Source organism: Heptranchias perlo, chromosome 22 (assembly GCF_035084215.1).
Source record: "Heptranchias perlo isolate sHepPer1 chromosome 22, sHepPer1.hap1, whole genome shotgun sequence".
Lineage (NCBI taxonomy): Eukaryota > Metazoa > Chordata > Chondrichthyes > Hexanchiformes > Hexanchidae > Heptranchias > Heptranchias perlo.
In genome coordinates, this window is record NC_090346.1 from 47,089,424 (window position 1) to 47,114,952 (window position 25,529).

At 41.1% G+C, this 25,529-nt stretch overlaps 1 protein-coding gene across 2 annotated transcripts in view; it reads right to left on the minus strand.

Annotated features, from left to right (window-relative positions):
* trrap (transformation/transcription domain-associated protein) overlaps positions 1 to 25,529 on the minus strand; it is a 174,911-nt gene that overhangs the window by 117,953 nt on the left and 31,429 nt on the right. For both annotated transcript variants that reach the window (XM_068003488.1, XM_068003487.1), the window contains exons 19-29: positions 23,342 to 23,507; positions 22,578 to 22,834; positions 18,511 to 18,711; positions 11,618 to 11,769; positions 9,414 to 9,613; positions 6,923 to 7,140; positions 6,202 to 6,399; positions 4,597 to 4,857; positions 3,706 to 3,867; positions 2,417 to 2,513; positions 641 to 762 (exon numbers count right to left, since the gene is read on the minus strand). In XM_068003488.1, coding sequence (XP_067859589.1) covers positions 641 to 762; positions 2,417 to 2,513; positions 3,706 to 3,867; positions 4,597 to 4,857; positions 6,202 to 6,399; positions 6,923 to 7,140; positions 9,414 to 9,613; positions 11,618 to 11,769; positions 18,511 to 18,711; positions 22,578 to 22,834; positions 23,342 to 23,507 — 2,034 coding nt within the window. The remainder of the gene's footprint in view (positions 1 to 640; positions 763 to 2,416; positions 2,514 to 3,705; positions 3,868 to 4,596; positions 4,858 to 6,201; positions 6,400 to 6,922; positions 7,141 to 9,413; positions 9,614 to 11,617; positions 11,770 to 18,510; positions 18,712 to 22,577; positions 22,835 to 23,341; positions 23,508 to 25,529) is intronic.

Sequence of the window (25,529 nt, forward strand, 5' to 3'; positions counted from 1 at the left end):
ACACATTACGAGGTTCTCTAGTGTCAATGGCAGTCACAGCACCGTCAATTACTGGGCATAAGTGTGACAGTAGCCCAGATTTACATTAATATTCTGCAAAAGGAAAATCATTTTCTGAAAAATAAGATGCTCTTTCTTTTATGAGTCAGTTGTTTGATTTAAAATGATCTGATAAATGCAATTTTTTTTAAATACCAAATTCCCACTTTGCTCTGTTATTTACATTGATTAATTCAAATTATTGGATAATTCAAAAATGATTAATGTTAAAAAATGACTTTGAATTATCAGGAGTGGACTGCGTTATATTCCTGGCAGATGACTAAATGTTAAGTATGGGGCCTGCAATTGTCTGGAGGACCTTCAAAACCATGCTGCTGTAATTTCTACATTAATATAGCTAATGGACATTTGGGGAAAAATTAATATTTAATTAGGGCAATGAGTACAGCCTGCATCCCTATTTTTTCTGTTAAGAATACAACAAGTCATTTTATATTAAATTATTCTAATGACAGACATTGTGGAAGTTTCATGGTATAACGATACGCTGGTAAATGTTAACATTGTTTTGTTTGAATTCCTTTCAACGTGTGTCTGGATAGCAACTCCAGAATTACATTACTGCAACACAACTGACCTTCCTCATGCAGGCCTCTCCCGCCTCCTGCAGCTCGTTATTTGTTGAGTTCAGCGCCTTGAATAACGCAGCAATTATTTTTTCTCGTGACTGAGGCAGGTAATTGCAGGCAGCTAGGGCATCTTTCGAGGGAAAGGAAAAGAGCACAATTTTACTGTCCACACAAACTAGCAAACAATATAAACCAGTGAATTTCTTCCTCAATGTGTGAATTAGGACACACAACTGTATTAGAAAAGTTTGTTTGTTATTGGCGTGTACATAGGGAGGGAAAACTAACTCAATTACATACACCAACCAAGATAATACATTGTGTACGTAGATAAATATATTCAAAAACATGTTGGAAATGCTTGCTTGCAAAAGTTGATGATCCTGTATTCCCTCGAATATGGAAGATTAAGGGGTGATCTAATTGAGGTGTTTAAGGTGATTAAAAGATTCGATAGGGTAGAGAAAGAAACTATTCCCTCTGGTGGGGGAGTCCAGAACAAGGGGCCATAACCTTAAAATTAGAGCTAGACCGTTCAGGGGTAATGTCAGGAAGCACTTCTTCACACAAAGGATAATGGAAATCTGGGACTCTCTCCCCCAAAAAGCTGTTGAGGCCGGGGGTCAATTGAAAATTTCAAATCTAAGATTTTTGTTGGGTAATGGGATTAAGGGTTACGGAACCAAGGCGGGTAAATGGAGTTAAGATACAGATCAGCCATGATCCAATTGAATGGTGGAACAGCTCAAAGGGCTGAATGGCCAACTCCTATTCCTAAGTTCTTGTATGTACAATTAGTACAAGGGAGAAAGTACAACAAATAAAAGAATGGGGAAGGCGTTTAAATTCTCCTTTTTAATGTACTGAAGCAGTCTTGTCCCAACACAGCAAGCATTAATATTTCATTTTGTTTTTTTTTAAATCCATGTCCCGGAATACATTAAGAGTAGAAATGTCTTGATGAAAATATAATGCCAAGTACAGTGGTTTCTAATCTCCTGCAATTTTTTTTTTAAAAAACGAAACTTGTAATGTGCAGTTTAAAGCAGGTCATTGGCTAAATGTTCCCTGACCTGCCACAATGTGCTCTATTGGGCTTGTCAAATTCTTACGGAATGCTAGATTTAGGGATTGTCCAGCCCTGAGTTTTCTTGAATGCCTCATGTTATATCATGCTTCAGTATTGTGCTCGCCAGTAGGGATTCCATTGACTCTAAAAGACAATTGTGTTTCACAGATGGCTTCTGACTGGTTTTACTGCGTGTCATTACTTTTTAAGAAAAAAATCACACACTTTCGCCCGCCTTCTTTGACCCCCTCACTGCTCCTCACCACCTCAAGCATCTGAATAGGCTGCTCCCAAACCACTACTGATGCTGCTATTTACCAATTGCCGCAAAGGTGCATGCGAGTGTCGCCCAGTGGAGGATCCTCGTACATCTTTCTCTGGTCAGCATCTTCTGGCGCAGCTAGAGGCCAGAAACTTTGCAGAGTGGGGGTCTCAAGCTTGTATCCAGGCAGCCAAATATCAGTGCTACAACATGGCTACAGCCAGCCATGGTACAACTTTTTAAACCCAATTCAAGTCCAAAAAACTATAATCATACACTAATTTCCTCTAAAAGCACCTCAAAACAGACTAGCATTAAAATAGTTCCCAAGCCGCCTCTTAATTTATCGCAAAGTGGTTCCAAATTGCTTGCGAATTTGGGTAAAAATAACCGCTCGATGTTTTGAGTTGACAGGAGCTTTCTGCTTTTTAATGTTACCATAGTTTCACTTACTCAGAGCAGCGATGCGTAAAGGCACAAGTGAAGGCAGGCTTTTGTAGCACGGTAGTTTCATAAGTGCAACATCTTCTGCCTCGCACAAATTTAGCAACTGTAACAAGATAAAAGCATTCAACAAGTTGAACACAGTCACGCAATAAATGGAAGTATTCAACCTAACAATGTTGCTACTGATGCCAGCTTTGTGCCTGCACAAATACTTTCAGTGCATAAGCCATTTCTGTAAAAACATCTTAAAACTGGCCTCTATTTTTAACCAAAGCCCTGCACTTAATTCATTGCTTTTCATTTCACATCAGGATATGGAGCCAGAAAGTATATTGCAAACTTAAATTGTTTCCAAAGGCCTACAGTGCAGTGGCACCGCTCATCGGCGGGGAGGGGAAAGAGTGCTGTGAGTCTATACAGTAAAAAGGAACTTGTAGTGGAGTTAACTATGATAACCAATTTGAGGTTAATTCGGTTATAGGTCTGATCAGAACAGCCCAAAGTCCTTCACAGCCAATGAGGTACATTTTAAGTGCAGTCGCTGTTGAAATGTAGGGAAGTGCGGCAGCGAATCTGTGCATAACATGGCCCCACGAACAGCAGTGAGATAAATTACCAGATAATTTGTTTTAATTTTGTTGGCTGAGGGATAAATATTAGCCAGGACACCAGGGAGAACTCCCCTGTTCAAATGGTACCATGGAATCTTTCACATCCACCTGAGACAGCACAGAAGGCCCTGGTTTAACGTTTCATCCGAAAGATGGCATCTCTGACAGTGCAGCACTCCCTCAGTACTGCACAGAGGCTTCTTCCTATATGAAAGTACACATCTTTGAGTTCCACGGCAACTGTCCAATCTCCTGAATGATGTGCAGAAACATTGACACCCTAATATTCTTGTGAATTAATCTGTTCAAGACACATATATACCTGAAGTAAATGACTCTCTGTAGCCATTAAAACTATCTACGTGGATGGCCTTGAAACTAAAATGCTTGAGAAGGCGAGGTAGATATAAACTCAACAAGACTGAGCCCTCCCCACTGAACTAAAAAATAACTTCAGGAGCTAAATCCTCAGCCAAAATAACTGGATTTTCTTTTTGGTGAATCAATGATTTGATTTGTTAAAGAGAAACTGTCCATTAAATCTGTTAGAGAATACAGGCCCATTAAATCAAGATCACTTTAGCAATTTTAGTTAAGCTGCACTGCTCAAGATGAATGAAACAGGCAAGGAAAACTCGAAAATGAGAGAACGGCTGAATATGGCTAGAGTTATCCAGCCCTTACCTCTGTATAAAAGACTTTGTGCTCCACTACATTGAGATCCATGGTGAACAGCCTGGGCTGTAGAGTGGTGCAAAATGTATTTCCTTCCATCAGTCCAATCTGAGCATTTGCCGGTTGATGTCGCAGTAAGTGCTTCTTAGGTGGGACCATGTCTTGTAAGACCTAGCAGCATACAGAATAATCCAGGATCAAAGTAGCATTCATCACTTAAAACTGTACTATACCAACAGGCACTTAACAACACAAGTCACAGAAACGGGCTACCGAAGGATTCAAGTACGACAATGCACATTTTAAATGCAAACATGTTCTTGGACAATGTGGATTAGCTCTGTCAATACCCCTCTGAAATAAAAAGGCAAGATTATCCACCTTGTAGTATTTGCACTTGGAACAGAAGAATTACTCACATATTGCCGAGGTCGCCAGGTTGTCAATGGTAAAAATACTAATGACAGGGTCCCTTTAAGATGGTGGCATGACGATGTCACAGGAGCGTTACTCTAAGGTGCCTTGCCTGGACCCCTCGGTTTTAATCAGGGGAGGCATCATAATGCAAGTTAAACATGATAACACAACCACAGAAATTTCTGTTCGTCCCAAGTCAAAGATCAGAGTTGATTATTTAAAGGTTCTCTCATATGGAGGATTGTTCCATTCGAAAAATGAAGATAATCCCAACATAGCAGGTCATCTAATTTTGTTCATTATTACAAAATCTTTCCGAAAGGACAGGGGCTTAGCCTAGCAAGTACACATGTGCTATATTGGGTGGGATTTTCTTAACTATTCATGTGACATCTGCCCCAAAAGCCTCCCTCACCTACAAGTGGTTCCCTCTCCATCAATGGCCAAAGGTTGAAAATCACAGGTGCATTATTTATACGTCACCTCTTTGTGGGGCTCCATGATTTCTGTTACACTTTTCCCCGTGACTTGGGCAAGCACTTGCAAAGAATGCATGGCCTGCTTTCGCACGGTCGAGTTCGGCGATGTCACCTCCCGCACCAGGTCGTGGGTCACGTGGTGGAATGACTTTTCTTGAGCTGCGAGCAGCTCTTCTGACTTCTCCTCGTCCTTCAAGGGAGTTGCACAGCGGACCAGCAGTTGCTCTAAGGTGGTCTTGGCCATTGCAACCGCTCCATTGGAAACCTGGACAGAAGCAGAATTATCCTTTCAGGTAAAGTTTACAACACTGTAAACAGAAAATTAACTTTTCATCAGGAATCTATACCACCTATTTGCATGGCCTGTCTGCTGCCATTTATCCTAACTCGCACCAAGTCCCGTTCACCCATCACCCTCTGTGCTTGCTGACCTACATTGGCTCCCAGTCTGGCAACGCCTCGATTTTAAAATTCTCATCCTTGTGTTCAAATTCCCCCATGGCCTCGCCTCTCCCTATCTCTGTCACCTCCTCCAGCCCTACAACCCTCCGAGATCTCTGCAGTCTCCAATTCTGGCTTCTTGCGCACCCTCAATTTTCCACGCTCCACCATTGCCGACCGTGCCTTCAGCTGCCTAGGCCCAAAGCTCTGGAATTCCCTCTACCTCTCTCACCTCCTTTAAGATGCTTCTAAAAACCTACCTCTTTGACCAACCTGTCCTAATATCTCCCTATGTGGCTCGGTGTCATATTTTGTTTGATAATCGCTCCTTTGAAGCATCTTGGGACATTTTACTACGTTAAAGGCGCTATATAAATGTAAGTTGTTGTTTGGCCATAAAGGCATATCAAACGTCACCTCACTCCTTTGTACCCGAAACCCAAGTTTTATTCCAGCAGATTTTCCCATTTCTACATTACCAGAATTCTCTCTTTCACCCAGCACCCAATTTCCAATTTTGCCAAACATCAAATTTCAGGTCACATCATCCCTTCTGAGAGAAGCAGTAGCATTCAGTCCTCTGAGTTTCTTTTTAAATATTTTTGTATGTGCGGTCACTGGTTAAATTCACATTTTCCCACGCATGGACAGCTGTCAAAATCTGAACAGCCACAGTGTGGCAATATTACAATTACAGTACTATTTTACTACATAATATCACCACTAAAGCATTCCATTAGAATGTCATAGTCAGTTAATTTAACTCCAGTCATAAGCATATTACGACCAAAATATTATCACACAAGACAACCAGAAACGGATTTCATCTGACACAATGGGGCAGATTTTATAAATTAACCCTCCAGTATAGGGCTTTGTGCACTGGGAGAACAGATCAGCAATTAGGGCATCCAGATCAGTAGCCTATATAATTTGGTGGCCACTGATTTGAGTGGATGCAAGATTTCTTGAGCCATACCCTCCCTTTGCAAAAGAACAGAAAGGCTGATCGAGGTCACTTTTTTTTTTAAAACCTAGTTTCAGTCCACACCCTGCCTGACAGTTAGTTGCTAGCATGGGCTAGTTAGAAATACTGGCTTTTGTTGTGTACAACATACCATAAACTACATGTGACTCCCCCCACCCCCCTATAAGAAAAGCACAGTACCTCTCCAGTCAGATCCATCATGACAAAAAGGAGAGCCTTCAGAAAGGTTTGCTGGTTCTGCAGGACCCAGATCAAAGGAAGGCGCTCCATCAAGAACTTAATGGACACGACACCTCCTAGTTTAGCATACCAAGCTTGTTCATAACAACAGGCGCAAAGACGTTCCACAATGTAAGAGAATAACGGTAGCAGGCAGGCCTGGAGGAATTTTTTAAAAAAGAGTCACTCATTTGACAACGCCCAATAAATCAGAAATTTTACTGATCTAAAATTTATTAACTTGAACAGGACGTGGTGTCTATTCGGAAGAGACATTAAACCAAAGCCCTGTCTGCCCCCTCAGGTGGAAGTAAAAGGTCCCACGGCACTATTTCGAAGAGAAGAGGAATTCTCCCCAGTGTCCTGGGTCAATATTTATCCCTCAACCAACATCACTAAAAACAGATTATCTTGTCATTATCACATTGCTGTTTGTGGGGGCTTCGTGTGTGCAGATTGGCTGCCGCGTTTCCTACATTACAACAGAGACTACACTTCAAAAAACACTTCAATGTCAGTGAAGCGCTTTGGGGTCGTCCTGAGGTCGTGAAAGGCGCCATATAAATGCAAGTCTTTTTTTCTTTCTATTTTAGATTCTTTACTACCGGTTGTAAATTAAAGACGAGTATCCTTTGGTGACATAATTCAACACGGATGTTATTTGAAATTTTAAAAGACCTACCCGTTCCTTTGAGCCCAAGATTATGCTTGCTACATCAAAGATGACAGCCAGAGCCACCTCTCCTATTTTGCAGAGTTCCTTTTCCTCGTAAGCCATGCAGATGGCAATAGCGTCTATAAGAACAAGTGGGTCCATTCCTTTCGATCCATTCTCCTCACTGTGGAACATGGCAGTGCTTGGCTGACTGCCTACTTGATAACACTGCAGCAAGAATGGGCCTGGGGGACACAATCAAATGCTTTTAAAATATACCGCAATGCCAAATAAAAGCACAGAACTTATAGGTCACGAAAAAATGTTTTAATAATTTACATATTAGTGCCAGCAAAGGGCAACAACTTCTAAACAAAATCCACTGAATGAAACCATTGATGGACTAAGGGAGCCATCATATTATAAAAGATACAAGTTCGACCACTTCACCCAGCCACTGTGTAAATCATTCCTTTCAACAACAGCAATTACTTCCATTTATATAGCACCTTTAACGTAGTAAAACATCCCAAGGTGCTTCACCAGACTGATTCCTGGGATGGCAGGACTGTCGTATGAGGAGAGATTGGGTCGACTAGGCCTGTATTCACTAGAATTTAGAAGAATGAGAGGGGATCTCATTGAAACGTATAAAATTCTGACAGGGCTAGACAGACTGGATGCAGGAAGGATGTTTCCCCCAGCTGAGGGGTCCAGAACCAGGGGTCACAGTCTCAGGATACGGGGTGGGACATATAGGACTGAGACGAGGAGAAATTTCTTCACTCATAGGGTGGTGAACCTGTGGAATTCTCTACCACAGAAGGCTGTGGAGGCCAAGTCACTGAATATATTTAAAAGGGAGATAGACAGATTTCTAGACACAGAAGGCATCAAGGGATATGGGGAGAGAGCGGGAATATGGCATTGAGACAGAGGATCAGCCATGATCATACTGAATGGCGGAGCAGGCTGGAAGGGCCAAATGGTCTACTCTTGCTCCTATTTTCTATCTTTCTATGTTTCACAGGAGCAATCAGACAAAATTTGACAATGAGCCACATAAGGAGATATTAGGACAGGTGACCAAAAGCTTGGTCAAAGGGGTAGGTTTTAAGGAGCGTCTTAAAAGGAGGAGAGAGAGAGGTAGAGAGGCGGATAGATTTAGGGAAGGAATTCCAGGGCATAGGGGCCTAGTCAGCTGAAGGCACGGCCGCCAATGCTGGGGGTGAAGGAAATCTTTCAAGCAAGTATCAGCCAAAACTAGTTAGTAAAGCAAATAATCTGCAGAAACACTTTTTATATTGCATAAACATAGTTCATGACACAATGCCAGGGCACAACATTTTCTTAAAAGGAAAATATCCCTTTTAGGAATATTAGTAACACATTTGTACGTGGAGGTGGAACAAATGGTGAAGAATGCATCTTTTCAGTCAGCAACTGCAATGCTGAGCGTTCACAATGGTAGAAAATTCCACGATACAGGTATGTTTTTTTTAAAACATTCACTGTTAACTATTATTTCATGCTCATTTAAGTAAAATAATTACAAGTTTCAAAAGAAAACCCTCCAAGTCCCTATTCCCAGCTGTATCCTACACGTGCAAATTTATAGAATCATACAGCACAGAAGGCAGCCATTCAGCCCATCGTGCCTATGCTGGCTCTTCGAAAGAGCTATCAAATTGGTCCCATTCCCCTACCCTATCCCCATAGCCCTGCAAATTTTTCCTTTTTAGGTATATATCCAATTCCTTTTTGAAAGTTACTATTGTATCTGCTTGCATTGTGTTCCAGATCATAACAACTCGCTGCGTAAAACTATTTCTCCTCATCTCCTCTGGTTCTATTGCCAATTTTCTTAAATCTGGTTGCAGACCCTCCTGCCAGTTTCTCCTTATTTCCTCTATCAAAACCTCTCATAACTCTTCTGTTAACTGGTCATTATCTCACTGCTGTTTTTGGGACCTTGCTGTGTGCAAATTGGCTGCCGCATTTCCTACATTACAACAGTGACTACATTTCAAAAGTACTTCATTGGCTGTAAAGTGCTTTGGGACGTCCTGAGGTTGTGAAAGACGCTGCATAAATGCAAGTTCTTTCTTTCTTCACTGAATGTGACAGCTAACTTGCCCTTAACAGCTGTACATATAATCATGATGCAAAAACAAAAGAAATATCACCACTACCGAACAATGGAAGTATTTAAAATAAAATCAGCTGAACAAGTTTTTTTTTGATATGGATTAATGTAGAAAAGGATATGTATTAGAATACTGCCTTGTGACCAGAGTCCCATTGGCTTGACTTAATTCCTTAGTTAGACCTAATGATCCATTTGTGCCCATGGTGTTTGTGAATTATGATAGGAATTTCACACTTGTGAACTAAATCAGAGCAATATCCCTCTTTCAATTCTACACAGGTTTTTTTTTTCTATCCTTATAAGAATAACTTTGAGAATGTCAAAGCCCCTGATTCAACCTCACCCATTCAGTAGGTGACATTTACTCACCACACTGCTGAGCTACTGCCACCATGGTGTAGTGACGGATTAAGCTGGCCACGAAAGGCAGGGCACTAGGCCGTAGATCTTTAATGACAGCTGACATAAACGCTCCCGTCAAAGCCTGTTCAAATGTTTTACGAGCAGGCGTGTCCTGTGCTTTGTAGCGGTGTGATATAATTACGCTAGGTATGGCCTTCTCTGTGAAGCTGGGAGACAAAATTAAATTCATTCGAGAAAACACTCGATGCATTATTAACAAGTCAAGCATGAAAATCACACAGTGGGCAGAAGAATTTCTTTACATTTTGATAGAGCTGACCTAATTCAATTACTCCATTTTAATATTGTCAGCAACTGACCACAAATAAGATGGATGCTTCAATTTCATCACAGCTATTTAGGGGCAGCTGCTGCAAATAAGGCAAATGTGCTCCAAATGGTACATGCGCTGACAACCAAATGTGATTATTGAGTGACGTTTCAATATTTACAGTGCGCTGTGCTCAAGTCATTTCATTTGGATTTGAAAGGCTGAAAGATTAATCAATTTGGCAGTCAAAAAGAGCTATTACGCCAAGATCGAGAAATGCTTATGCTGCTGCCCTTATCACTTAATAGATTTCCACATCACCTTTATAGAGAGATTTTTTTTCTCATGACAATTTTATCCCCTTCTCTCAAGCGCTTTGGTGCGATTCAATGGGCACTAGCTACTCGGCATTACCTCAGCCGAGTGGCCGTGGCTCATGGGCAATCTTCGACAACAAGCACTGGCGGGTTATTCAACCAGAAGGGACCTCACAGCTGGGCCAATTTCCCGCCCTAATCGAACACACATGGGCGCACTCACACGCACACGCTTCTAGCAAGGGCTCCTAGTTAGCCATCGGGAGCAATGAACCAGAGTAATTTCCCTCCCTATACCAAGGAGGTGGAGGCTCACTGTAGTGTCCCATCACCTTCCCTGGCTAAACTCAGCAGTGGCCGTGGATCAAGCCAGAGGCCTTCTAGATCTGTATGGCTGAGCTGCTCGTTGGATTAACTTGCCAAGTCATGGAGTTTGCTTCTGATAACAAATTATTCTAAAATTAGAGGCCTTACCATAAGAGATTTTGACTTGGCTTTTTCATTTGAGTAGCTAATTTTTTTTTTTAAAATAGCGACCACAGGGTTTTGAAACGACTGAAGTATAAGTCAATATGAATTTTTTTTTATTTCCAATCACCACCTATCAGTTTGATCAAATAACGATTTGGATTCTAATATGTAACCAAACCTTTCATGGAAGGGGCTACAACAATTCTATTTGTGAGTCTTCTTTTATATAAATACAAAATTAAATTGAAGCTTAACTTTATCAATCCAATAACCATCGCCCAATCCTGGGATGGTCCCAGATATTACAACGTCCCCATGCTTGTTTTGGACACCCCAAAATGATGCACAAAGACTTTAGCCCAAGCACTTAATTGCTGAATAATTGTGTTCTATTGCAGCTGGCATAACTTCTGCACTTTCCCTCATGGAAAGTCCCAAGAGTTCTGCTTACTGAGCTTACAGCATTCCACCGTGTACAACGTTACAGCCACTCAAGACATCTGCTTAGCACTGGAGTGGCGGAACGCTGACCTCCATCGCCTAGCATCCCCGTGTCATCACACACCATTTTAGAATGCAAGGCATTCAGGAACTGGGCAATTGTTGCAAGCATCCCAATAGTGAGACAGCTGCTGGCACAGTCAGGCTACCCTAACAATTAAGTTTAAATTTAATTTTACATTTTATTTTCTGACAGAAGGTTAATAGATTTATTGAGAGCTTTGTCTGGAACATGTTGTTCATTCAACATGCCCAAAATGCAAAAAGCATGATGAGTGATAAACATGTTCGACATGCATCAGTTGTAATTATGCTCATCACTTTCCCTGAAACCAGTTAAAGCGCAAACCGTACCGAAAATTGTTCTCTTTTCTCAGTTAACGTATACACCGCATGCACTTTCATTATATGTTGAATGAAATCAGAATTGTAATCATTGAAGTTGGTAGAAACAGGTCGTCAAAGTGACTAATCCTGTCACAAAATAGAGTTTCAACAAATTCCTCCTTGTATTTTTTAGACTCGTGTGAAAAGAAACTGGTGCTGCACATTATACATGTAATGAATCCACTTTGCATTCTATCACTAAACTGAATCTGCGCTGTCCGTACTTTGGATGGGCAAGTAGTTGGTACAGCGAATGTTTGTTATCATCCAAGCTCATCATTGCCACCAAAAAGCATTTGATCACTTCCCAGGCCTGGCGCCGATAATATGGCTCAGTGTTGGCACTCTTCAGGCAATCCAACGCAGTTTCAATCGCCTAAAATCAAAAACAAACCACATTTGTACACAAAATCTACTCCATTTAAAAGTCTTCTCTCGTACATCACTGAAACTTCATAAAATACAAGCATAATTTTAAGGTGTGTGTAATACATTTAAACTGCATTCGAAACATGAAGACCTGTTTAATTTTATACATTGTCTGCATATAATTACACAACAAGAGCAGACAAGAGCAGACACTCTTAGCAGATTGTCAAACTGGTGCACTGCAGTTGCAATGAACAAGGCAGCCGTTTACTATTACTCTACTTACACAATAATGTAGGGTAGACATAGCAAGGAGTTTTGGTACTCAGCCGAGCCTTGGTGTGGTTAAAACCAGCAGCGTCACATTTAAAAAGACGTGCATTTCTAGAGCACCTTTCACAACCTCAGGACGTCCCAAAGCACTTTTCAGCAATAAGTACTTTTTTTTTTGAAGTGTAGTCACTGTTGTAATGCAGGAAACACGGCAGCCAGTTTGCGCACAGCAAGATCCCACAAACAGCAATGTGATAATGACCAGATAATCTGTTTTAGTGATATTGGTTGAGGGATAAATATTGGCCATGAATTCCCCTGCCCTTCTTCGAAATAGTGCCATGGGATCTTTTAAGTCCACTTGGGAGGGCAGACGGGACCTGGTTTAACATCTCATCTGAAAGATGGGACCTCCGACAGTACAGCTCTCCCTAAGCACCGCACTCGGGAGTGTCAGCCTAGATTTTGCGTTCAAGTCTCTGGACTTCAACCCACGACCTTCTGACTCAGAGGCAAGAAAGCTACCCACTGAGCCACAGCTGATTAACACACGCTGCTCCAACAGGATAAAATTCTACCTGAATAAACCTTCAAAAGGATGAAGGTTGAATCGGTCCCAATTGTGATACCAACATATTCATATCCTGCTTTCATTGATTTCTTTTCAAGCATCCTTTTTAACAGAGGGATGCACGGTTAATTTATCTGATCTTTATAAAAAAAATTCTTCCCCAATATGTTATATAGACGGTCCTGTTGATATGTAGGATTGCCATTTCAAAATGTTAATGGCCGATTCTGTAACAATCACAGAGTTATTGTTCTACTTCCTTATTTTTAATGTAATAAAACTTTGCCTCTCCTGCAGTTAGTCGATCTATGGCAAGGACAATAACTGCTCTCCTTTTTGCTCCAGAGACCAATTAAGATGTGAAAGTCAAAGTAGCTCTACTGAGCTGAATAATCTGCTACATCAGTTACAAATAACAACCCTCTTGGAAAAATACTACTACTTGAGCCAAATGATTCAGTCCTAAAGAGTGTTCAGACTGCACCACAACCCAGCTAGAAAAAACAAAATCCCCATTTGCAAAAATACAACCACAGATGCAGATTTTCACCCTTGAATGTGTAGCCATTCTAAACAAATCATAAATTTATCCATAAAATTGACCCTAAAATGATCACTAACTCAAGCAAAGCAATCTTTTCATTACTTTCAACTGTTTATAACAGAGATGGTCTAATTAAATTGAAGTCGAATAACATATTTAACAGTAATAAGGAGACACTCTGAAAAGCAAGGATTGTCTTTTTACGGTAAGCCACTATATATGTAATTTACCCTGTGACTGACAGAACTGAGTAACCCACAACTGTTTCTCATCCACTCCCACATGGGATGAATTCTGCACACTGCAGCTCACCGCTGAGCACTCCATTTACATCACCAGTGCAGCGTACAGTAAAGAACTAGTTTTTTTTAATTAAAAGGCCCACTATAAGTGCTCTGTTCCCTTTAACACCCTTTTACCTCACCAGAGACACCTCCAATAACTCATTCCTGAGCTGTTTCACAACAAACTTAAAAAAATACCCCAAAACAACAACTTGCATTGATATGGCACCTTTAACGTAGTGAAACGTCCTAAGGCACTTCACAGGAGCGTAATCAAAACGAGTGAGATGGGGAAAGAGTGAGACGGGAAGAGCGAGAGGGAGATTTGACTGGATGCCTGGAAAACACCATCTGTAACCCACATCCTTTAAAAATCAAAACAACACAAGTAGAAAAAGAAATCCAAAACTCCACAACTGAGCAGAGAGGACAGCCAAGTGTTATGCTGCTCATCAATGCGACTGCAATGGAAAATTCACTTAGGAGAGCATAAAATGAGAGATGTCATGATCAAACTAGCTCTAAGCTGAAAACCAATCATTTATACATTAGATAGTTAATATGAAATTATGCAGATGAAGTGACCTTTGAGGTGACCCTGCTATTGAAAGGTGAACAGTTTGTCCAAGAGGAAAATATTTTTAAGACTATAATTTCTAGCATCAGCCATCAGACCCAATATTCAGCTTTAATGAAAGCCCATCAAGGTCTCGCTACATAACAGAGTCCTGTCCACAGCCCACTGAAGTGGGACCGCACATTAATGCAGTAAAAATGAAAAATATATTAACAAAAAAATGCTCACTGTACAACCCAAATATTCCTTCAAACTACAACAAGTCTAGTGTGAGACATTTTTTTCGTTTAAGCGCTAAACAGAACATGATCACTAAATGAAAATGACTGTTCTGCGAGCATCAATTCAATGTTTATGGGTTAAGCTTTTTCATCTACAAGTGCGCTAAAACGGCAGGGTTCAAACACTGTATATATAGATATCCTTTTAAAAATCTGGTCATGAATGCCACATATTTTATTACAGCAATTTACAAGGAGCAGTACTTTCAATCACGCTTTCAACTCGAAAAGCTTTCCCATGGAATATGAAGCGAGAAATTCTGAACTAGCTTTCCAAACTGAACAAGTATTCCCTGTATACAAAAATGATTTTTCCTTGGCAGCACTATTTAAACCCAGTAAATGAAATGTGTACTGCAATATTTCATTATTATGGTTTCAGTCTCTTTTTTTTTGGTGGGGGGGGGGGCATTGGTTTTATTTTTAAAGCAATACTTTGATTTGATGCTTTACCACTTTTTGCTTCTGACAACCACAAACACTAAGTACCAGCTTCACAGAGTGCACAGAGTAGAGAGCATTGCAACAAATTAGGAGACCAGGAAATCAGGGAAGAATGTGCAGTGGAGAGCTGGAGATGGAAGCTTGAATTCCTTTTCTGGGTTAAGTAGTCAGCTTTTATTAGGCTGAATTGATTTTTATTCTGCCGATGCTTCGTACCAGGATTAACTGTGTGATTAGAACACATTTAACAAATGATGTTCCATCTAGCTTCTTAATGTGCGTTTTTGAACAAACCCCAATTTCAAACATCTTGCAATCCAGAGGAAGGATGGGAATTGAAAACAGGTTTTATTGATTTAACTGCCCCCCCTCCTAAAAACAGGAACTCTATTCACTATCTGAACATTTTAAATACCCAACATTTAGAATCTGGTTAGCGTACAACTGAAAAAACAAACCCTATCAAGTGTATTAGCTACTAAACCTTCCCAAGAAAGCTTTAAAAAAGACACGGGAATATTTGGGCGATCACTGAAAACATTGTTGACTGTCACTAGTGATTTACATTCTCCCTAGTTACAAAAGTGAGGGAGTGTCATTTCCCTTAACTCCCTCGTACATTAAGTTAAAGTGCACAGTATACCTAGGGTTAACTTTCCAGATAAATATTAGTGCTGAAATAATCTTAATGTAGAAAAGTATGTTGCCTGATACCTGGCTCCTCAAAATATTTGCTCTGGCACTGAACACATCAGCAAAACAATTTTGAGAACCTTGATGATCATTTGTTTTAGAAAGATACAAAACAATAATTATTCACAAACCTTTCTTCAAGTCCTATGATTCTAAAATCCTCATCCCCACCACAGCAGCCCTGCACCAAACTGGCACTTTTACAGAGCTACATATCCTACAGCGCCTACACTTCAAAAAAGTACTTCATTGGTTGTAAAGTGCTTTGGGACATCCTGAGGTCGTGAAAAGTGCTATATAAATGTAAGTCTTTCTTTCTAACGATAAAATAGCTTTTTGCATTGTGTGCTTTTAAAAAAAAGTCAGAATCATGTACATAGCTGAGCTAGAAAGGTGTTAAGTAATATTCCATCATTTGTACTGAGTTAGCTGATCTCAACCAGAACCACAGCGAAGGCACGAAGGGCCTAGTCACCACCGGATTAGGGAGAAAAAAAACAAATCAGCAAAGGTTCCTGCTCCTGATCACTGTCTGGTGAACCCTGCTGGAAAAGCAGGTGCACGAGCAGCTGGAAAGGGACAGGATCAGGGGCTGGTTGCAACAATCCCTGTGGTCGAAAGCCTATCGACACTCACTGTCTGGGCTCATGCATGAAGACTGACCAGCTGCATAAGGATTGGACAGTGATCAGCAAATTGGCGCCAAATCGCACTCAGGGAAAAGTCACTGTCTGCAGGAGAGAAAGGCGGGGGGTGGGGGGGCTGAGGGGTGGTTTAAACAATTTCTGGAGTGTGATATTTAAATGGAATCGTTTAAGGTTTAAATGCTTCACCCGATCCTTTATGATTCACCAACTACACAGTCCATTCACTTAATAATATTTTTCCAACACAACCTGTTGTCTGTTTGACACAGTTAAGTGATTGATGAATTTGAATAAATTACAATGATCACCCCACAGCTGTGACATAATTTCTAATCTTTTAATTGCATTTTTTTTAAACGTACTTTTAGGAGGGGAGCTTTCAGTTTGAAGGGTGAGGCAGTAATCGTTTTTTAATGAAGTAGTAACAAGTTATGGGTTTATTTAATATTTTCAGTAATTGGAATTGTGCTGCAATGTGAATGAGAGCGCCCGAAAAGTTGGAGTGAAACCAGAGGCAGAATTGGCAGCATCAAAAAGAACAATTAACCAGAAATAACCGATATAAAGGGGAGCAGGGGGGAGGGAGGAGGAGGCAGAAGCAAAATACTCAATGTAGAGCCAGCAACAGTGGTAAAGCGCATTAAGGCCAGATTTTAATGTCACTCCAACTTTTTTTTTTACTGTCTTAAAATTAGGAAACAAACAGGGTCCCTGCAAATACATTCCAGCTGAAGGTACTTGCAGGATCGTCATATTCAACATGGTCCGAGACGCAAGGACGAAAAAAGAAAAACGGCCATCAGCTTTGCAGTGGCATCTTGAGCCAGTGTACTGAGACTGCTGAGACATTTTCTTTTTCCTCCCATCATAACATAGATGTTGCAGGCCCTCTGGATTTTACTTCAGTTTTACTACAAAAGGTAGTGTGCCTCCACTAGCTTAAGAGACCTCTGGAAATACTGCTTCAACAAGGGGTGCAGGCAAAGCCTGGGTCAACTCATTCCCCAGTTAGTCCTTTCCTCTACCAGGTGTCAGCCGTGGCTCAGCGGGTAGCACTCTCCCTCTGAGTCAGAAGGTCGTGGGCTCATGTCCCACTCCACAGACTTAAGCACATAATCTAGGCTGAGGCTCCCAGTGCAGTACCGCGGGAGCGCTGCACCGTCGGAGGTGCCGTCTTTCGGATAAGACGCCGCCTGCCCTCTCAGGTGGACGTAAAAGATCCCGTGGCACTATTTCGGAGACAACCAGGGGAATTATCCTGGTGTCCTGGCCAATATATATCCCTCAACCAACAGCTAAAACAGATGATCTGTTCATTTATCTCATTGCTGTTTGTGGGACCTTGCTGTGCACAAATTGGCTGCCGTGTTGCCTACATTACAACAGTGACTCCACTTTAAAGGTATTCAGTGGCTGTAGAGCGCTTTGAGACGCCCTGAGGTCGTGAAAGGCACTATTTAAATAAAAGTTCTTTCTTTTTCTTTCCTTTACTAGGCAACATGCACGATTCCACAGCTAAGAATGGGGGATGCATTTTCCTTACAGACCCAGTAGGATGGGATGTTTCATGACACTGCTACAGTACCCAATTCTTGCCACATTGTGGCACTGTAATGACTCTCAATACTGAATACATAAAAGCTGCACTCAAACAAAACTGCAATACACTGCTGTTCACACACAGTGCCATCAAGTGGCAGGAATCGATGTGGTAAGATATTTCAATTTAGAAGTTTCACAAAGTAACCTAGTGACAAGAACCCCGGAATATAATTAGTTACTGCTCGGAGGCCATTTTATTTGGGTGATACCGGTAAGGTAAGGGTAAGGGTTGAAGTGGGAACAATTAATGAAAATCTAAAAACTCAGCCGTCTTGGGGGGGGGGGGGGGGGCAGGGGGAGAGGAGAATAAAACACAACAGCAGCAGTTTAAGCTCTGAAGAGCTAATCCTACAACTGGCCTCAGCAAACTCCAGGGTGTGAAAGAAACAGACATGGTTCCTGTTCCAAAATGCTTGTAAAGCAATGTGATAATGACCAACTAATCTGTTTTAGTCATGTTGGTTGAGGGATAAATATTGGCCAGGACACCGGGGAGAACTCTCATGCTCTTCTTCGAATAGTGCCATGGGATCTTTTACATCCACCTGAGAGGGCAGACGGGGCCTCGGTTCAGTGTCTCAACCGAAGGACGGCACCTCCGACAGCGCAGCACTCCCTCAGTGCTGGGAATTTGTGCTCAAGTCTCTGGAATGGAGACTTGAACCCATGACCTTCTGACTCAGAGGCGAGAGTGCTACCCACTGAGCCACGGGCTGACGATCAATTATTAAGTGTTCCGATTGCTAGCACTCCCCTCATCTTGACGAGCACTAAGAACTAATGATGCGCAAGCCAGACATATTCTGTTAGCAACAGAGTACGTGAGCCTCACCTTCTCCATAGGAAGCTGAATAGATGCCTTACAGTCTGAAAACTCGGCTGTAATGCTAGGCCCTTGCACCTCCGTGACAACATACTGTAGTTTCTGGGACTCCTTCAGCATCTTCCGGTTGCTGCCACCAAACTTGCCCAGTACACGGTAGGCCACGTGGGAGATACTGTCAGCCGGATTGCGTAAGGTGCGCCATAAAGCCTACCAAAAAAAATGCAAAAGCAACATATGTTAATTTAGTATTTGTTACAGTTGCATCTTGTGCATTTTGACATTTGTTCTATAACTAGAGTAACAACTACACGATACAGAGATAAATATTACTGGTAAGGATGGATCTGGGACTTGGTGTGATAAATCAGGGGTGCCTAAACTGAGACCTAGTTCTGAAGAAAGGTCATCAACCTGACATGTTAGCATCTGTGGAGAGAGAAACAGTGTTGAGTGTTTTCAGCATTTTCTGTTTTTACGTCCCTAAACTGAGGTCATGGGCCACGTATGACGCCCGAGCCCCAGCAATCCAGCTCTCAAAGCTAGCAGCTCAATCCTATTTGCACTCAGATAGTTTGTGGGCGTAAGAGTTTGGAATGTCTGTTGCTGGCATTTTGATGGATAAGTCGTAAATCAGAACACCAAGATCTGTTAATATATGCAAACTGATGAGAAAATGGATTTAAACTTTACACATGGCCTCCGAACATCAATGGTAAGCACCTATGCACCCCAAAAAGCTTAGATACCCCACACTAAATTGTGAAAATACACCCAGAATACAATGCATCATCATGGGAGAACGGAAGATTGAGGGGAGGCATAGAATCATACAGCACAGAAGGAGGCCGTTCGGCCCATCGTGCCTGTGCCTGCTCTTTGAAAGAGCTATCCAATTCGTCCCACTCACCCTGTTCTTTCGGCCTAGCCCTGCAATTTTCTCCCTTCAAGTAGAAATCCAATTCCCTTTTGAAAGTTACTATTGAATCCGCTTCCACCACCATTTCAGGCAGTGCATTCCAGATCTCGCTGCGTTAAAAAAAAAATGATCCAGGTTTCAAAATGCTTCGAGGATTGAATAAAGCAGATTCAAGCAGGTTATTTGATAACCTGTCAAGTCTCAGGAAATATAACTGGAGATTAGAAGAAAAATTAACTAGAGTCATGGACATGTGGAAGAGTCTCCCAACCAAACGTGAAGTAAATTAACACCTTTAAAAAGAAAAGCTGGTTAGGAACTACATATATAACCAGTTGCTGTATGAAATATGATATTACCTGAACGGGTGGGGCCATGAAATGATCATAATAAGGGGAAGCTAGATAAGTATATGAGGGAGAAAGGAATGGAAAGATATAATGATAGGGTGAGATGAAGTAGGGAGGGAGGAGGCTCGTGTGGAGCATAAACACCAGCATGGACCAGTTGGGCCAATAGGCCAGTTTCTGTGCTGTAAATTCTACGTAATTTTATGTAATACTAAGGAAGGTCAGGATGCAAAATGTAGGATTAAGTGTTGGGTAGGTATTCAGAACTGTGTGAAGGGGGGAGGGGGGAGAAAGAGGGGATTAGAAATGCTGCCAAACCTTTCCTTAGGAGGTGAAGTAAATTAGGTGTGGCTTTGATAAAACAGTTTGTATATAGTTGTGGAGGGGACAGAGTTTAGGGGCCAAACAGCCTTTTTCTCACTACTTGGGCTAATTTATCTTACTGAAAGCTCATTTAATTGTAGATTGGTAACTGAACAGTGCAGTTAAATAGTACATTTTAATATTATCAATGTTACAGTACACATCGCCTGGCCTATGATCCTGATTAGAATGTATGGGTCTGCACTTCTTAATCCTGCATTCCTCCCCCAGAAAAAATAAATAGGAACAGTCTTAAATAGAAAAAGCATCCATCATACTCAAACTGTTCTTCGCAAATACGCCCAGTATTTTCCTCCAAATGACTTCAGGTGCAATTACAATACAGCCAAAGATTTGAACAGTAGTGCAGTGCGGTGCGGTGCGGAAAATTAAATGTTACTGATCCCGTTCAGCATTATTTACTGTGCCTCATGTATTTTGATGCCTTTTAATTCTTTTTGAAGCTCAGGAGGTTTGAGATTCTGAACAGCAAACACAAGACTATAACAATTACAACAGCAAACAACATTACCAAAAGATCACAGCAATGTTCAGATGTACCACAGCTCCACTCCTGACACCATTCCTCGTCTCCCCCACCCTCTCCAGTCAGTGAGTGAGTGAGTGAGGTGAGGGAGAGTGAGAAAAAAAAGAAATAAACTCTGAAAAGATTGCAGTGCTCCTGTACAAGACAATGGTCAGGACCAATCTCAGGAAGGATACTATTGCTCTTGTATGGCTACAGGGTCAACAACAAAGATGACTGTAGGTATCAGAAATTCTGTTTAAAAGTTAAGAAAGTTGGGCTGGTTCTTCAGAAAAAGAAACTGTGAGCTAATTGAAGCTTTCAATATTATTCAGGGAATTAACAAAGTTGATCCAGGCAAAGTGCTCAAATACAGCGAAGTCTTGAAATACTGGCAGACACCAGCTGAAACTGGGAAAGTTATGAATAAGAAGGGAGTTCTTCACTCAAAGATAACTGAGTTATGGAAATAGTCATCAGAGACGGACAGTATAAATGGACAACTGGATTTATTTCTGAAGAGAGATGGGATTAATATATATAAGGCAGCAAGTTGATGAAAGAGCAATATGTTCACTTGGGATCAATAGTCTTTTGAGCTTCTAAAAAATTTATATTCTTTACAAGGACAAAAACTGTAATTATCTTGTCAAATTCACTGGTCCCTAAGGCGGAAAGAGAAGTTACATTCTTGACCCAGAATAAAGTGTATTATAATCTAATACTTTTAATTCAAATTATTTAATGATTTCATTTTTAAAAGCACTAAATTGCCACTTTTGCTGTTATTTACATTCCTTAATTCAAATTATTGGATAATTCAAAATGTTTTTAATCTCAAATAAAACATTGAATTATCAGGATTATACAGTACTGCCATAAAACAACTGAATACGCCCAGTTTACTGCAGTAGCGGGGAGAGGGAATTGGTAGCTCCAGTTTCCAGTATTATTCCATAAGGTGATAACTTTATACAATAATAATGAATGTGCAATTACATCTTTATGTAACAGTAATTTGGGGCACAGATTCACAACCATTCACTGTTCACTTTTTTCCCCTGAAAACCATTGATGAAGCCACTTCAATTTCCTTATCTTTCAGAACTACAATGCAATTACCAATTTAAATTTCAGTGAAATGCTATGATTTGAACTACTTAAGAGTTTTCCCTTTGTTAAATGCAATTTGTATGACTTGCTTTTTACAGAACTGCTAAGATCGCAGGTTATTTCTGCTGTGAAGCTTCTATGTTGGATGCAGCTAGTCTGATCATTTCAAATGCAACTGGGAGTTTAATCAGTTCTAAAAAAAAAATGAATCAGGTTAGACAACAGGGCAAGATATAAATAATCTATACATTTTCCACTTTATGTAATATTGCAGTGTCTCACAACTAGAGCTCCAACCCCCGATAATATATTTAGTACATTATTCTGTTCTAATCCCACTCGTGGTTATTCAAAGTAGGTGTACAAAAATTATGAGGGATTTCGATAGAGTAGATAGGGAGAAACTGTTTCCACTGGCACGGGCGTCGGTAACCAGAGGACACAGATTTAAGATAATTGGCAAAAAAAGCCAGGGGAGAGATGAGGAGAATTTTTTTTTTGACACGGTGAGTTGTTATGATCTAAAATGCACTGCCTGAAAGGGCGGTGGAAACAGATTCAATAGTAACTATCAAAAGGGAATTGGATATATACTTGAAAAGGAAAAATTTGCAGGGCTATGGGGAAAGATCAGGGGAGTGGGACTAATTGGGTAGCTCGTTCAAAGAGCCGGCACAGACACGATGGGCCGTACTTCTGCGCTGTAAGATTCTTTGATCTATTCATCCATTAATATACAGTGAAACAGAAAATAAATGTTTGACAGATTCACATCGCCTAATGTATAACAGTGCCCCGGTTTTACCTGCATGAGCTCCGCTCGCACTGGCTGGATGTGATCATACAAAAAATCGGGCTGCAGGTTGTCAACGCACAGTTCCAATGTCCGCAGGCCCTGACTGACCAGAGTCTGGGAGCCGTTGAGTGCAGATACTAATGGATCCATCAGCATTGGCAGGTAAGGCAAGAGGGAGCTGAGTCGGACAGGCACAGTTAAACACAGCTCGACAAAGAGATCTTTCATGTGTTGCTTATGCAGGCCGCTCTGCAGCATATTCAGCCCTGCAAAAAGAACAACTTAAGTATGGCAGTAATTACATCTACTATTCTGTTCTTTTTTCATTGTCAATAGGTGTTGAGCTATTTATCCTATGCAAAAGCCATATAGTTAAAGTACAGTTTTAGGGGTCATTGCTTTTTCACCTCTAACATTTAGTTTGCTAAACTTATACAATGCTGCAATAAAAAATATTAATGCTCTGAATATTGAAAATTAATAAAAATATGCCCATTTGATTTAAAAATACTGAAACAGGAAATATTCCGGTTCTATGCATTACAACATATAGAAAATCCATTTACAAGTGATACATTTTCAGTCCTGTAGCTGCAAACTACAAAGCAGATTTAGGGCTCAAAAGGAATTATCTCCAATAAGGAACTTCCGTTGGCTAATGCTCATTTCAATTAAGTGCGCAATACATTTTACCAAAGCTTGAAATATAATGATTGAACCTCGGGTTATTTCGTCAGCTGAACAGTCAGAACCTAATGTAATTGCGTTCTTACCTTGCAGTAAGTTAGGCAGTAATGGTAGAAACTCCTGATAAAGGAGATCGTGGCTGCCACCCCCAATGGATCGGAAAAGTGCTCGAAGCAACAGAAAGTAATTGTACGGCTCTTTGGCCGTTTGTGCAAGCTCCATGGAACTGTTCACAATCTTGTGCAGGTGTGGCTAAAATACAATGAAATTTGGGGTTAGAGGGTTTCCGGTCTGGGATTGGTGTCAGCCGTGGCTCAGTGGGTAACACTCTCACCTCGCAGTCAGAGGATTGTGGGTTTAAGTCCCATTCCAGAGACTTGAGCACAAAATCTAGACTGACACTCCAGTGCAGTACTGGGAGAGTGCTGCACTGTTGGGAGGTACCGACTTTCGGATGAGACACTTAGAAAATGGCAGAGAAATTAAACAAATACTATGTGTCTGTCTTCACGGAAGACGACATAAAAACCTCCCAGAAATACTAGAGACCCAAAGGTCTGGCGAGAATGAGGAACTGAAAGAAGTTAGTATTAGTAAAAAAAAATAGTACTAGAGGAATGAATGGGACTGAAAGTCGATAAATCCCAAGGACCTGATGATCTACATCCCAGGGTTTTGAAAGTGGTGGCTATAGAGATAGTGGATGCATTGGTTGTCATCTTTCAAAATTCCATAGATTCTGGAATGGTTCCTGCAGGTTGGAGGGTAGCAAATGTAACCCCACTAGTTAAGAAAGAAGGGAGAGAGAAAACTATAGACCTGTTAGCCTGACATCAGTAGTAGGGAAAATGCTAGAATCTATTATAAAGGATGTGATAACAGGACACTTAGGAAATAATAAAAGGATTTGGCAGAGTCAACGTGGATTTATGAAAGGGAAATCATGTTTGACAAACTTATTGGAATTCTTTGAGGATGCAACTAGTAGAATAGATATGGGGGAACAAGTGGATGCGGTGTATTTGGCTTTTCAGAAGGCTTTAATAAGGTCCCTCAAAGGAGACAGGTGAAAAAAGTTAGAGCACATGAAATTGGGGGTAATATACTGGCATGGATTGAGAACAGACAGAAAACAGAGAGTGGGAATAAACGGGTCTTTTTCAGGTTAGCAGACTGTGAATAGTGGGGCCCCAGCTATTCAAAATCTATATCAATGATTTGGATGAGGGGACCAAATGTAATATTTCCAAGTTTGCTGATGACACAAAACTAGGTGGGAATGTGAGTTGTGAAGAGGATGCAAAGAGGCTTCAAGGGGATATAGACGGGCTAAGTGATTGGGCAAGAACATGGCAGATGGAATATAATGTGGAAAAATGCGAAGTTAGACACTTTGGTAGGAAAAACAGAAATGCAGAGTATTTTTTTAAATGGTGAGAAATTGGGAAATGTTGATGTTCAAAGGGACCTGGGTGCCCTTGTACATGAGTCACTGAAATCTAACATGCAGGTGCAGCAAGCAATTATGAAGGCAAATGGTATGTTGGCTTTTATTACAAGAGGATTTGAGTACAGGAGTAAAGATGTCTCATTGCAATAATATAGGCCGTTGGTGAGACCGCACCTGGAGTATTGTGTACAATTTTGTCTCCTTACCTAAGAAAGGATATATTTGCCAGAGGGAGTGCAACGAAGGTTCACCAGACTGACTCCTGGGATGGTGGGATTGTCGTATGAGGAGAGAATGAGTAGACTAGGTGTGTATTCTATATAGAGTTTAGAAGAATGAGAGGTGATCTCATTGAAACATACAAAATTCTTACAGGGCTCGACAGGGTAGATGCAGGGAGGATGTTTCCCCTGGCTGGGGAGTCTAGAACCAGGGGTCACAGTTTCAGAATAAGGGGTAGGCCATTTAGGACCGCGATGAGGAAAAATGACTTCAGTCAGAGGGTAGTGAATCTTTGGAATTCTCCCACCCCAGAGGGATGTGGAGGCTCAGTCATTGAGTACATTCAAAACAGAAAGCGATAGATTTCTAGATATTAGAGGCATCAAGGGATATGGGGATAGTGCAGGAAAATGGCGTTGAGGTAGAAGATCAGCCATGATCTTGTTCAATGGCGGAGCAGGCTCGAGGGGCCGGATGGCCTACTCCTGCTCCTATTTCTTATGTTCTTATGTAAACCGAGGCCCTGTCTGCCCTCACAGGTGGACGTGAAAGATTCCATGGCACTATTGCGAAGAACAGCAGGGGTGTTCACCCTGGTGTCC